This window comes from Setaria italica, chromosome IX (genome assembly GCF_000263155.2).
Source record: "Setaria italica strain Yugu1 chromosome IX, Setaria_italica_v2.0, whole genome shotgun sequence".
Lineage (NCBI taxonomy): Eukaryota > Viridiplantae > Streptophyta > Magnoliopsida > Poales > Poaceae > Setaria > Setaria italica.
In genome coordinates, this window is record NC_028458.1 from 2,831,423 (window position 1) to 2,845,471 (window position 14,049).

General features: G+C 47.2%; 3 protein-coding genes across 3 annotated transcripts; 2 read left to right on the plus strand and 1 right to left on the minus strand.

Moving 5' to 3' along the window:
* Positions 1 to 1,511: 1,511 nt before the first annotated feature.
* LOC101784298 (glycine-rich protein 23-like) lies at positions 1,512 to 2,421 on the plus strand. Its single transcript, XM_004981325.4, has one exon. It carries the CDS (start codon positions 1,620 to 1,622, stop codon positions 2,103 to 2,105), a length of 486 nt encoding a protein of 161 aa, XP_004981382.1. The 5' UTR covers positions 1,512 to 1,619; the 3' UTR covers positions 2,106 to 2,421.
* Positions 2,422 to 5,739: 3,318 nt separating this feature from the next.
* Positions 5,740 to 9,506, minus strand: LOC101783888 (vesicle-associated membrane protein 721). The gene is made up of 5 exons (XM_004981324.3): positions 9,136 to 9,506; positions 7,461 to 7,602; positions 7,053 to 7,173; positions 6,869 to 6,931; positions 5,740 to 6,190 (listed from the first exon to the last, which is right to left on the minus strand). The coding sequence occupies exons 1-5, from the start codon at positions 9,323 to 9,325 to the stop codon at positions 6,044 to 6,046; spliced, it is 663 nt and encodes a 220-aa protein (XP_004981381.1). The 5' UTR covers positions 9,326 to 9,506; the 3' UTR covers positions 5,740 to 6,043.
* Positions 9,507 to 10,573: 1,067 nt separating this feature from the next.
* LOC101784692 (transcription factor BHLH089) lies at positions 10,574 to 13,913 on the plus strand. Its single transcript, XM_004981326.3, has 6 exons — positions 10,574 to 11,019; positions 12,369 to 12,572; positions 12,781 to 12,846; positions 13,002 to 13,070; positions 13,155 to 13,223; positions 13,550 to 13,913. Exons 1-6 carry the CDS (start codon positions 10,798 to 10,800, stop codon positions 13,685 to 13,687), a joined length of 768 nt encoding a protein of 255 aa, XP_004981383.1. The 5' UTR covers positions 10,574 to 10,797; the 3' UTR covers positions 13,688 to 13,913.
* The last annotated feature ends 136 nt before the right edge of the window (positions 13,914 to 14,049 follow it).

The window sequence follows — 14,049 nt, forward strand, 5'->3', positions numbered from 1 at the left end:
CTCTCTCTAGCATCGCGGTCTGCTTTTGACTCATGCAAGGCCACTTTGGCTGTTCAAAGCCCACAAGAAAAGAAGTTAAAGAGACGAGGGACGATGGGAGGGGGGGGGGGGGGCACCAGCTAGCCTGCCAAAGCAGCAAGCACGCTTTTTCTCTTCTTTTGTTTCCTCCCTCCCTCCTTCCATTGTCCCTCGTCTCTTTAACTTCTTTTCTTGTGGGCTTTGAACAGCCAAAGTGGCCTTGCTTGAGTTCTAAAGCAGACAGGGATGCTAGAGAGAGACTAGAGAGAGAGAGAGAGGCTCTGTGATGAGAACTGAAGATGTACTGCCTTGTGTGGACCGCTTTGTTCACTGCAACTCTATCAGATGCAGAGCAAAGGGGAGACAGAGATGTATCCTATTCCTGCATTGCATGCCTCCAGAGACCCTAGGGTCCAAGCAAGGACCCGTTGCTCGTACTCTCTTCTGATCGCAAGAACAGTGCATACATCCCAGCTGCCAGTGTGTACTGTACTGTCCATTCGTATACTGTATTTCACTTGCTTGGGATCAACTGAAAGCATATGCTAGGACTAAAAGACCTGGAATTCTAGATAGGTCGAAACATCAGAGTATATAATCTCCTGTAGATCTTCTTTTTTCGAACAAATGTCTCTTGTAGATCCAGTCAGGAGGCATTTCAAGCAACACGTTTCAAGGCACTCTGAAATTGTATATTGATGTTGGCATATGTTCAGTCAGTTCTGATTGAACGCGTCGAGATTACAGAGCGACGTTGAGTGGTGTGTTCGTCTACCCTCTGAGGCTCCGACTGACTGGATGCAACTTTGCCAGGAGCGAGAGCCGTACCCCCGAGATAGTAAACTCTTGCAAGCCTCTGGCATCTATGGCATCTGCACCAAAGCTCAGCAGACGTGTGTCTCGTGTTCGAAGAGACGAGCAACGGAATCACACATGGATGCTCGTCCCGGCTGGGCATCTAGTTGAAACTTGAAAGACTAGGAGGGAGATCACAGTTCTAGATTTCTTGCTATGGCTTTTGATTTCGGTAGCGCAAACAGATTAGAGATGAAAGGGGCCCTGCATCGACGAGTGGGAAGAACAGGGGGTAGGGTGGGTGGGTGGGTGGGTGTCGAGGCTGCCCAACAACGACAAATGCAGCCCAGCACAGAGGCTGCCACGAAAACGATGGGCTATGGGCCAGACGGGAGGCCGGACCCACGAAAACAAGTCGAGTCACGGCCCAACTTTCCCACAGCCCAGCCCAAACCATCAAGTTGGAAGTTGGAACAGGTCTCGCGCACTCTCGCCAAGTCGCCAGCGAGCGGCACATCAGTACATCACACGAAACCAACTGCCGGCCAAGGACGAAACGAACACGAACTCAACACGTCACACACATCCTTGCACGAAGCCGACGCGCTAGTTTTTACTCCACGCAGTTACACCCCACCCCCTCAGTTACTCCCATTTACCATCCCCACCTGCCCCCTCCCTTCCCCGCCTCTATTTTAAACGCGCACGCCTTGATCCCTCTCCACTTCACAACACCACCGCTCCACTGTCCCCACAAGAACGCAGCTGAACACGAGCCCACAGGGACAGAGATCGATCGGTGAGACATGGCCACCAAGCGCTCCTTCGCCTTCGCAGTGCTCTGCGTCGCGCTGGCGCTGCACGCCGCGGCGGCGGCCAGGACCGCACCGGCGGGCGGCTCCGGCGGCGCGCCCATCGCCACCGCCACCGCCTCGCTCCCGGCCGCCACGGCCAAGAACGGCGGTGCCACTACTGGCGCCGGCGTTACGGACAAGAAGAACCTCTTCGTGGGCGTGGGCGGCATGGGCGACCTCCCGGGCTTCCCGGCCGTCGGCGCCGGGTACGGCGCCGGCTTCGGCAACAACGGCGGGGGTGTCTTCAGCGGCGTCACGGGCCCGCTCGGCGGCGTCGGTGGCGGCGTCGGAGGCGTCGGCCCGCTCGGCGGAGTCGGTGGCTTCGGCCCCCTCGGCGGCGGCGGCGGCGGCGGCGGTGGCATCCCGTTCGGCGGCTTCGGCGGCGGCGGCGCCCCGTTCGGCGGCTACGGCGGGGGTGCTGGCGGCGTCACGCCTTGAGGAGCTGCAGGAGCCATGGCGACGTCGGCTCGTGCAGGGTGCATGGCGTTCGCGTGCATGTGTTTGTGGTTCGCGAGTGGGGCATGATGTAACGTGTCCCAAGTTCCTTTCGGTGTTGTAGCTGTGTGTGAAGCATGTCCGTGTGCGCGTGTGGCTGCAGGGCAGAGAGGTCGGAGTCTGTAAAAGTTTGGGCTTGGTGTTTGTTGAGTTGGGAGGCTCGAGTAGGTGTCCTTTGTGTGTGGTTCGGATCCAGTGACGTGTACTCGTGTACCAGTTCCTTGCTAGCTAGTTCAATGCTATGCGCGTTCGTGCTCAAGATGGTGTGGTAGAGATGTTTTGCTAGCATTCCGACATGTTTGCTGCACGTACTTTTCATGCTCCATCTTTTGGTTTGCTAAGCTCCGTTTGGAAGCTGCTGCAACCCGGACATGCATGCATCCAACGTCACACCGATCGAACAGCTTAACTTTGTGATCCCTGGAACTGGAACTGCTGCTTTCGGGTTAATGTTTGTCAGTTTCCGGATTAAGCATCCCTTTCGCATGTTTACTAAAGGAAAGCACAGCTCGATTCATGAAAGGATGTTTGGGGTACGGAGTGACGCTTAATGATCGTGTGGTTGAAGTTCAATACCACCGGATATCTCTGACATTGTTTAGCTTGATGGTACTTTTCGAATCTCGTGTACGCTCATCTAGTCATCTCTCTCTTTTTTAAACCTGTTTGTGTTGTATGCCCATGGTCCATCACCAAAGCCATCACGTATATAGCAAAGATGTGAGGTTTCGTTCATCTTTCGAGCAAGTACGTTCTGCTCCAATGAACTCGGATCCATCCCAATCCCATCCTCATGTTCAAAGTGCATTCCGAAGGACACCTTCAACTCGAACCAAAACCACCTCGTTATAAGGCAGCGCATCTAGGGACTTCAACTCGGCCGCGAGTTAAATTGCACCCAACGGCCAGATCCTGCTCGTGCCATCAAGGAACCCAGGACAAGACAACCGTCCCACGACCCATCCTGGATCGCACCGCATGTCTCGCAAGGCGCAGCAACGGAGACAGAGCACGCGCGAATCGGGCACCGCCCTGCCGTTCTCGATCGATCAGGTTCAGGTCGCAGTTACTGCCCCTCCTGCATGCGCTGCGTCCATGTCCATGCCGCTAGACATCGACATCCCTATCCGGGCAAATCTTTCGCCCACAACGCTACGCCGGGCAGGGCTCATCAACGCTCGCCGATACGCGGCATTGATGGGTGGCCAGGCGCCCAGGCCAGGGGAGGGTCCGGCAGTCACGGCCGATCCACTCATCCACCCATGCTACCGCGGCCAAGCCGCCCTGCGTGCTCCCTGGCCGGCGGCCCCGCGCCTTTACTCGAAAGCTTTGCTACTGTGGCATGCTCATGGGCCATCTGGTTCTGATGTCGATCACCTGACCGTAGACCAGTGACCAATCTGGTGCGTGCTTCTCAAATGCACGCGCTCAAGTCACAGTCTCACTCTCACAAGCTGTGCCATGGTGCTCCCGGTCGAGCGGCCGTGCGTTCCGGGCGCCATTTATGAACGAGGAGTAGCATCAACCATCAATGCGCCCGCTATTGCGCTACACTCATGCGGTGCGGCTGCAGCAAAGGCTATGAGCTCAGAGGAGTTCTATCTTGAGCTCAGCTGCTCCCAAGTCCCACAGGTCGATCTCTCCGGTGAGGCTTCGCCATAAATTTGCCGCAGACGGAGCAGAAGCCAGCAGGACGACGACCCCATCGAGGGGAAGGACGGTAAATGCGGCTGCAAGATGCTTGGCGAACCGTCCGGCACCAGCGTCCTCGGTGGCCACTGGAGCCGCGCCAGGTGCCGGCGCGCCGCGCATGGCGGTGCGGAACCGGATGGCGTGGCGGCCTCCCGACCTCCCGTGCTCCGGCAGCAGAGAACGCACGGCCCGATCCGCTCGGCGCGCCTAGAAACTTGTAGCGGGGCGCCACGACGGACGCACGGACGGACGGCGCTGGCCGCTGGCAAGGGCAGAGCTGCGAGCCGCATTGCGCTCGCCCACCGCGAAGCTCACGCGTGGCGGCATCGTACCCTGCGGCGGCGGAGCCAGCCACCGTCTGGTAGTGCTGCTCTGGTGAGAAATGATGACGGCGCAGGCCGTTCGCCGGGTACATCGGTCAGGGATGCTGCTACGAGCCTACGACCGCATGCCGGGCATGTGCCGAGGAGCAGCGGCGGCGTGCTAGCGGCAGGCTGCACCTATTGATGAAGCCTTTCGGTTTGGCTTTGCTTTGAAGGCTTGAAGCCTCTTGCTGGTCTGAGAAGCTGGCAACCAAGTGCTGAACGCGCCGGTGAGTCTGCTCGAGTTGACGCAGAGGAGTCCGATGCGTCCTTGGAGCGCCACCACGATTTGTTCCTCGAGACCGAAGCGAGATGCTCTGGTCGCGCTCCCCTATTGGCAATTGCGGGAGGCATTAGCATACCACGTACACAACGAGATGCGACACATTCAGCAGAGGAGGCAGCTACTGGCCTGCTCCTTCTGCCGATCGCCGAAGGAAGTGCTGACGAAACCCCAAGCCGAGAGAGGACTCTGCAACTTGGCACTCGCTTTGCTTTGGTGCCTCTGGTCAGCTAGTAACAATGTAATGCAGGATAGAAGAACAGCAGTACCAGACTACCAGTACAGCTGAGACCTGCAGCTTCGCGACCTAGTTGACTTCAGGCAGCTGGGAAAAAAATGCTAACGCAGGCTCAGAGGCGACCAGCAAAATGGAAGAAACAGGCCCCTGACGTTGTGACCTGTGACGTGGTTAAGATTAATTTTGATGGGTCATTCTCGCGAAGTACAGCTGACCTGTGGTTTCGTGGCTCGTGACGTGCATAGCTAATGGCTTTGTAGAGCTGGTGAATTAGGCCTGTTTGGTTAAAGTTTAGTCCTATTACATTGAATGTTTAGATACTAATTAGAAGTATTAAATATAGGCTAATTACAAAATCAATTGTATAAATAAAGACTAATTCGCGAGACGAATCTATTTAGCCTAATTAGTCCATGATTTGACCATGTGTTGCGAAAGTAAATATGTGCTAATTATAGATTAATTAGACTTAATAGATTCATCTTGCGAATTAGTCATGATTTATGCAATTAGTTTTATAATTCTAATTGGTATCCATCTGGTAGGACCTGAACTAAAAATTAGTTCATGTATCCAAACACCCCCTTAAAAAGAACTCATGTATCAACCACCCCCTCAAAAAGAAACATAATGGCTGCTGCTTTATGTGCAGAAGCAGAGGCCTGTGTGTCAACCATCCAAGCAGCTGTCAATTTGGGTATGAAAAATACTGCCTTCGAATCTGACTCTGCTTAGTATAAACAGAGGAGCCAAACAATTGCGTGCATCGTCGGCCGTTTCATTTCGGTTCTCATTTTATTTGCGAGAAAAATTGCAATTGTGCTTGCGAGAAAGTAATGTAGTTGCTCATGAAAGTACTGGCCAGTTTTGTGCCCGGTCAAGTACTTGTTTTCGATGTCTGCTCGCCAGTTTTCTGTCTGGGCAACAAGTCGAAAGGTGAACCTGAAAATCGATTCACGTTCATATTTTCCAAGATGCATTTTTGTGCTTTGATCAATGCAATGCACGCCCCAAATGCACACATTATTATCAGAGAAGGACGAAGCACAGCATTCCAGACAGTTCAGTAAATCTACTCATATCCAGGCTATACATACATAGCGTCCAAAAATACACGATGGTTTGACACAATTAACCCAGTCACCATCCAACATTTAGCAAATACTAAGACAAAGTGAAGGACCTGTGCACAATGACTGGGCCAGAGCACACTAGAGAAAGAAGAAAAGATCATAAGCTTTTTTGCTCGAAGCAGCAGTATAATAGATGCAGTTGAATGTATCAGTCTCGACTCTTTGCTCTGCACTTAGTGGCATTTGAAACCGTGGCAGACAGAGAGGATAATAATCAGAATAAGCGCAATAATGATTCCCAGGACGATGAGCTTGATTTTCATGTTCTGTAACCACATCTTTCTCCTCACCTTCGTTCCCTGCTGCCTGAAATCTTGTGCCTGCATACCCCACACAACTGAAACTATCAGATACTGGCTATTGTTTCTGATGCCCCAAACTGGTCATGTCAATATCACAAAGTTACCATAAATTTAAAATCATTCAGAGTTCAAAAACAAAGACAATATCAGCATAAACACATCCTAACCATTAAAGAGAGATTACAGATTCATTTCAGTACTTTGTATTTACAGTAGTTTATCACCATAACACGTAAAAGATGGTATCCTCAGTGTTTGACAGACTTAAACGGTTCTTGTATTCCACTGTCAGTAGTCTATAAACTAAAATGACAAGTGGCATTTTGCTACTTCCTACATGATGTGTAAGCAATAATCCGTGACAACTGACAAGGAACTGGATTAAGACAACACAGCCATTCCTAATACCACAGCCAATGATGTTGCCATTTTAGTGTTATAAGAGCACCTATGCTGGTAATAACATATTCCGAGAGCTGGCAATAGACCTATAATGGAAAACACAGCTGCATAGCAATGTAGCATATTTCTGGATCCAAGCTCAGCTGCGACAGCAGTGACCTATCATCATGCATGGTGCTTAAGAGATATTTTGGCACCTATGGAAATTTACTGCCTTCCTATGCTCCAAAAATAAAGACAAAATACAATATCCAGAAAATCAGTGCAAGACAGGATAAAGGAATGTATGAAGACCTGTGACCGCAGATTCTCAGTCTTGTCAACAAGCAGCTCAATCTTCTCTCCACGATCTAGAACCTGCGTTGGAAGAAGAAAAGGGCAATCAGATCATCATTAAGACTTCTATGATGGCCCTTGATATCAACAGTGCAGGTTGTAAAGCTAGAGCAATCCCAAAAAGGAAGAAAGAAAGGTGTACCTTTTCAATGTTTTCCATCATAACACCCTTGACTTCTGAAACTTGCGCCTGCACTTTGGCAAGCTTGCTAATCTCTTCAGGGTGGTCTACACAATACTGCATGTGCTCTTTAAGTTTTGATCTACAAAAAAGGTCATATTCGGGAGGAAAAAATATTAGTCCAGCAAGGCATAAGGCCAGTCTCAATGGGGAGTTTCATGGCATTAAATTCAATGCCACATCAGCAAACTTGCTGACTTGGCAAGGTAATTAATAGCGGGAGTTTCATCAGATGAGAGAGGAGTTTCATCCCCATGACACTCATCTGGCACAGTTACCTAGTTCTTAGTATAGGTAACTGTGCAATGAAACCGTGCACTGAGACTGGTCTAATATCTTCACTGAATTTTAGACCTTGGCATTACATACCCGAACTCCCGGTTGAGGCTGTTAGCTGCAGCAGTAGCAGCTTTCCCACCACCATATCTTTTTGTGAAATCCTCCTTAACCCTATCCAAGAAAGCAATGGGAACTTGTCGCCCAACTGATTCAACAGCAACCACACAGTATGCTGCACAGCATAGTACAGCATTAGACTTACAGCTTTATAATTTTAAAATGGACAGTAATTGCAACAGGAACCTTTTTTTTCTTGAGAAAAGTGTAATTCATGACAGAGCGGTAGAAAAGCACTTTCTGGATTTTTACAAAAGAAAACCCTAATGGAACCAGGTTTGCAATGTAGAACTTTTTGCATCACCCATTATTGGATAGTTTTTCAAGTCATGAGAACATACACCATTTTAGCATGTGAATCAACTACAATAAGACAACATACACAAACATTAATACAGTAACATTCAACAGTCCAATACTATTTCCTCCAAATCACCCTATCGCATGTTCAACACATGTAAGAAACTACTAAGCATAGTGCAATGCAATAGGAAAAATGTGACGTTGTTTACAACTAATCAACCACTTCATTAGATGCACTCAACGAGAATCATCGATGTAATTTGATGTCACATTGAAACTGCTAATTATGTGTGCTTCACCTCTTAAGGCTACATGGATAAAATATGAGTTGTCATGGAAAAGGCTTGGCCATAGAACAAAACAAGACAAACAGCAGCTACAACACAAACGAAAAAAGGATGCCCACACAACAAACATTTGATTTTATTGCAATATAGAAATATTCTTATAAGAGCTGTTCTAACATGATGCATCAATGTAATCGTTAGAGAATTATTTACCCCATGTTTTGTTGAGGGGGACTGCTTCAGAAAACAAACCAACCTTAGTATAATAGCAAATACAGATTACCTACCGCACCTGTGTCATATCCAGTTATTATTGATGAAGTCATCACTGATGACAACATCTCCTCTAAAAAATGTAAAAAAAAAAACTTATGGTCCATGGAACTTAGCATGACATCATACCATAATAAAAAAGCTGGCAATCATTTCAAATCATCATTCATAAGAAAACACACAAAACACAGAAGGCAATTATGCTACTTCTTAAATCAGGAGGAAGTACTCACACAGAAACTTTCACCCTACATTTTTGTCAAAAATGTGCATGTAGAGCATGTGTACCAAGGAGCAAAAGAGCCAAGCACAGAGCAGTCACCACCAAATACATCTACTAAAAATAGCAGGCATATATCTATAGGCAGCACCCGTGGACTGTTATTCTTTTACTTCTGTCATTGCTATTGCAAATGCCCTGAGCTTAACTAAGCGGCAAGTATTCAGCAAAAATACCACAGTACTCCCACATCTCGGTACATATTATCAAACTCAGAGTCTTCAAACAATGCCTAACAGCTAAGAGCTTCACCATGAAACTAAGAGCACAACCGGGAGCACTTTTCCCATACGACACGAACTGCACAGGGCATCACGTCACCAACCAACCTGATCATCGGCTGCAATCATAGCGACCTAATCACATATCCAACAAATCCAGAAGATCTATACCAAAGTAGCCCAAATCAAGCATGCACCATCGCTGATCCACACAGATCGGATAAAACCCGCAACGAATCGCACGGTTAAGAAGAGGGATTAGTCGGGATGACAGGAGAACTCACTGAATCCGTCTTCCACAAGGTAGTTGAAGGTGTGGCCGTCACAGTTGTAGGTGAACTTGTTGTTGCTCGCGGGGAGCTTCATGAGGCACTGGGAGGCGATGGTGGTGAAGTTGCCGGTGAACTCCGTGTACTCGGCCAGTATGACCGTGCCACGGGCCACGAACGCGTAGATCAGCGACTGCTGCCCCATGGCCGCCTCTTCCTCTGTCTTCCCCCTCTTCCCCCGCTCGTGCAGTTTAGCTCGCCGCCGGTGATTTGGGCCTCGCCGCTGGCGAAACCCTAGGGCTAGATCTCGGCGGAGGTGGGATGCGGGGGAGGGGGAAAGGTCGGTTTCGCTTCGTGGAGTGGAAGGAGGGGAAATGGTTGGGTGGAAAAGGAAAGGAAATCAAATTCTGTTGGTGGAGTTTTGCATATCAGTCCATGAGACAATTTTATTACCAGTGAGATCATGGCTTTGCTTGTTGGACATGGACTTGGATCTTCGAGGCTTTCAATTGACGAGCTGTCGCTTATGTTCTATTTTACTTTAAGAGAGTAATGGTACCACGTTTAGTGAAGTCGGTGTCACCCCTATACTTTAACACATTGTTTACGATGAACGTGAGATAGAGAAATACGCTGTACTTCCACAAAAGTTGAGTGGAAATGATCTTTATTTTCTTTTATATGATCCAGCGAAGAAAAATATGATGCTTGGCATAGAAATTAACAATCCATTTTTATTTTCCATTTTAGAATACATATGATGTTCATTTTTCTAAATTTATTCTAAGTTTTAACCGCACGCTTTTAGTAGTAAGCGACGTACCCATCAATAGCGAAGTATCAGTGGTGACTTCATCAATCTCGATGACCTGCCAGTTCAATCTCTTAGATGTGCTTATAGGAGTAGGTTTGCACGTGTGTATTCATAGGATTGAGTGTGCGTGCGTTTGTGAGCGTCCATGTTTACAATATGTTTCGAGGAAAATATTAAGATGTGAAGAGATCATATTTTAAAGAACCCTAATAAAGTAGAGGAAGTTAAGGATTCAAATACTTTACTGTTCATGTAAAAATTATTTGAAGGTGCAAAAACTATGAACCTACAAGTTCTGAAACGACGTATGATTTGGTACAGATGAGTATTTACGATCAATCTTTTTTAATAAGTTTCTCGTCATTGCTAAACATCCGATTTTAGTGGAATTGTTATGTACGGGGTACTTTTTTAAACGTGCATTTGATGGCTGAGCATCCTTCTATCAGTTGTTACCACACATCACAGTGAAAAACTGCAAATCTACCACCTATAAAGTTAAAAAATGTACATTACTCGTGCTTAGCGGTGAAAGCGCGTTTACTTTTACCGTGATCGTGTCAGGGTCAGCCCTACTCCCCCAATCACAGAGTGGCGAAATCCCGAGGCCCCATTTCTTTACTCCTCCATGCCTCCCTTTCCAGTCTTCTCTGAGCGCGGCCCCCTGCTCCCTCTCTCTCTTCTCTCTCCCCCGCAAGTGTGCACAGTGCCACAACCCACTCTGCCACTGCGAGCTGAGCTCTCCCTCCACCTCCCCGATCTGGTCACTGGCCGCATCAGTCTCCACCATCCCTTCCCTTCGCACGCACCTCTGAAACCCTAGACCCGCCTCGCGAGTTGCTTCGCCGCCAGCCGCCGCCGCCATGGACCCGGCCCCGGCGGTCGCTGCGGAGCTCTGGCGCCCGCCTCACCTCGCCGCGGGCGGCGGCCGGGCGGTGGAAGCCACCTCCGCCGTCACGGAGAAGAGCGGCGGCGGCCGGGGAGGAGGCAGCGCCGGACGGAGAAAGCAGCGGGAGGCACCGGCGTCCGAGGACGACTCGTCCCGGATCGTCTCCACTTCCGGCGGCGGCGGCGGTCAGGATTTGGTAGGTTCTCTTTCGCATTGGTCGTGATCCGTGTGGCATTGGGGGTATTGGGGCCAGTGGGACTTCACGGGTGGGAATTGGATGGTTTCCAAGGCAAATAGTAGCATCATAATTTAGTGCGTAACTGAGCATGCTGGTGTGATCTGATCATCTGTACTGCTGTGCTCGGTGTTCGTTGTGCTAATCTTGGTAGTATTACTCTGGATTGCTGTTTTGATTAACTTCGTTTAGTTTGATTCAGTAATGTGTGCAGCTGAATGAGCCAATTGCAACTGTAGACAGTATGTAACTGAACTAATTTTGAGAGCATAAGAATAATTTGGTCTTAGAAGGGCCAAGAAATGCTTAGAAAGTCATGTAGAAGTACGAGAACGTTAACATTATATAAAGGGGAAAGCTATACAATATAGCTGGAGGCTATGATCAATACCTCTACACCTGCCGTGTTAGTGTCAAAACTTTTGTGATAACCAACAACGTGCAGCTACTCAGGGAAGTAAATGAAATTATATAAATTAAAGGCAACTCCTTAGTTCATACTACTAGCAAAAGTACCTGATGCGGTTGAACTCTTTATATTCATTGTCATACTCATGTTATATAATTTCATATTCAGATACTAGGGTTCTGTAGAAAGGCTCAATCACTGTACATACATTCCATTTATTGTGGTACCACAACGTTTAAGAGTGCCGGTTTTCGGTTGTCAATTTAACATGATGGCATGATGCCTTCAGGTGGCAACTGCTTAAACTGGCCAGAATTGTATTTGTGCTTGGTAACTCCACTTTCAGTGCCATTGTTGTTAGATCTGTGCATTCTGTGATGTTTTAATAAATTAAAGCTGCTGCTACTTGCTAGACAAACAATTAAGTACAATTAACTTTCTCCGGTACTTACTACTGACCAACTACTGTTGGTCCACAAATGTTTGGCTGGAATTCAGATTCTCAGCAATGCTAGGTAACATGGTCCCCTCCACAGCCCTGTATAATTTCGGGCTTTCGGCATTGTGCATCAGTATAAGACCTATAAATGTTTGCAACTAGCATGAATGTAAATAGACGTTTGTATCAGCATTTATGTGTTTAGTAACCTACCGTGCTAGCATTGTTAGAAGACATATTTAATCATATTGGTGGGTGAATCGTTATTGGTCAATATGATCGGTGATTTTATCGGTACGGTGCTCCTTATGTCCACAACTCATGTTCTGTGTTTAATGATGGCAATTTAGATAACTATTTTTGACTTTTGAGATAGGATGTAGTTACATTTTAAAAGAAATTTGTACAATTGAAGTTGCAGCTGTTCCTTCTCTTGCTGATCCTGATCTTTTTGATGAGCAGACAGATTCAGGAGCAAAACGTTTCAAAACAAATAAATCCAACGATAATAATGGCAACCAAAGAACAGAGGCTGAAACTCAAACAAGAAGCGCTGGCAAGGGTGTTAGTAAAAACCCTCCAGCGCCAGAGCCACCGAAACAAGATTACATCCATGTCAGGGCAAGAAGGGGCCAAGCAACTGACAGTCATAGTCTTGCAGAAAGGGTAAGTGGTCGTAACATTTTCTGTTTTGACTGTTCCTATATGTAAGGACTTGAAGCCAGTTTGTAAAAATGCACAGTATGAATTAAACCATATGCTACAGCGTAAGAAATGTGGTTACAAATTGAAATGCTTCGAGATATTGTTGTGATAGGTAATTGCATGCATACAACACCAACTTGACCACCAAAAGATCATTTTCTTTTTACAGGCACGGCGTGAGAAAATAAGCGAACGGATGAAAGTTCTCCAGGATCTCGTCCCTGGATGCAACAAGGTGCTCATCGATCTCAACAGACATTCAATTGTTTGTGTTTCCTCATGTGCCATAAATTAATCATATTTAGATATTTGTTACTATAGATAAGCTCTAATCCTTCCTGAGTTTCACTTGCAGTAAATGCTGTAATGAATTTTTGTTTGCTTGGTCAGGTTATTGGGAAAGCATCAGTACTTGACGAGATAATTAATTACATTCAGTCTTTGCAATGCCAAGTTGAGGTATGCCAATTTTGTACAGGTGTTGCTCCTATGGAATTGCATTACCCTTCATATTCAAGCTAAAGATAGAATTTATGTTTGCAGTTCCTGTCAATGAAACTTGAGGCGGTAAATGCCCATGCGAACAATGGTGAAGCATTTCCATCCAAAGATGTAAGTCAACTTTTTAGTGAAGTACCAAGATATATTTATCGGTATCGATTCTTTGTGTGCTTTTCTTTTCTGCTTTTGAACTGCATGGCCGCTACTGCGAGCATTGCTGAACCTTTGACAAAGCTACACTTCTGAATTGAATAATTGTGCGTTTATGGGGTTTTAGTTCAATTTTTAAGAGAGTACACCACTTAAATGTCTTATTGAATCGCTCTCATTGTCTTCATATGATCTGCTCTTCTTTTTATCAGTGTTTCCTCAAACAACGTGATGCTTTTTTTCCTCCTTTTTTTTTGCTATGTTTACTTAAGGCCTTCTATTTGCAGTTTGCTGCGCAGACATACAACACAGCTCCTGGACTGACATTTGATACCCAAACCCCAAGAGAATACGCTCAAGGCACATCGGCCTCGGAATGGCTTCACATGCAGATTGGCGGTGGTGCCTACGAACGGGTGTCATGAACAAGATGAATCCAGAGTAGCATTCTAATAAAGGGAACCATGATCAATCAAGCCCATGGTTCTAGATTATTTTTTGAAACTGTCATGTTCCAGACGCAGTTTTAGTCATGCTTGGAGCTGTAATGCCAGTAGGAACATGTATTTTGAGGCGGGTACAATTTTCTTTTCCCCATCTGAATCCAAGACACGATCTTCCTTCTCCTATTCATGTGTTCCTTGGAATTTCTGGAGATCGCGTTCGTTTGTGAGAAGGTTGAATAAGTCAGTTCTTTCTCCTCTTCTGGGAGCACCAGTTCCCTGTTGATGCTGTGATTTTGTGTTTGTATTCTGTAAACCTATCCATCCGGATTTCCGGAGCACCC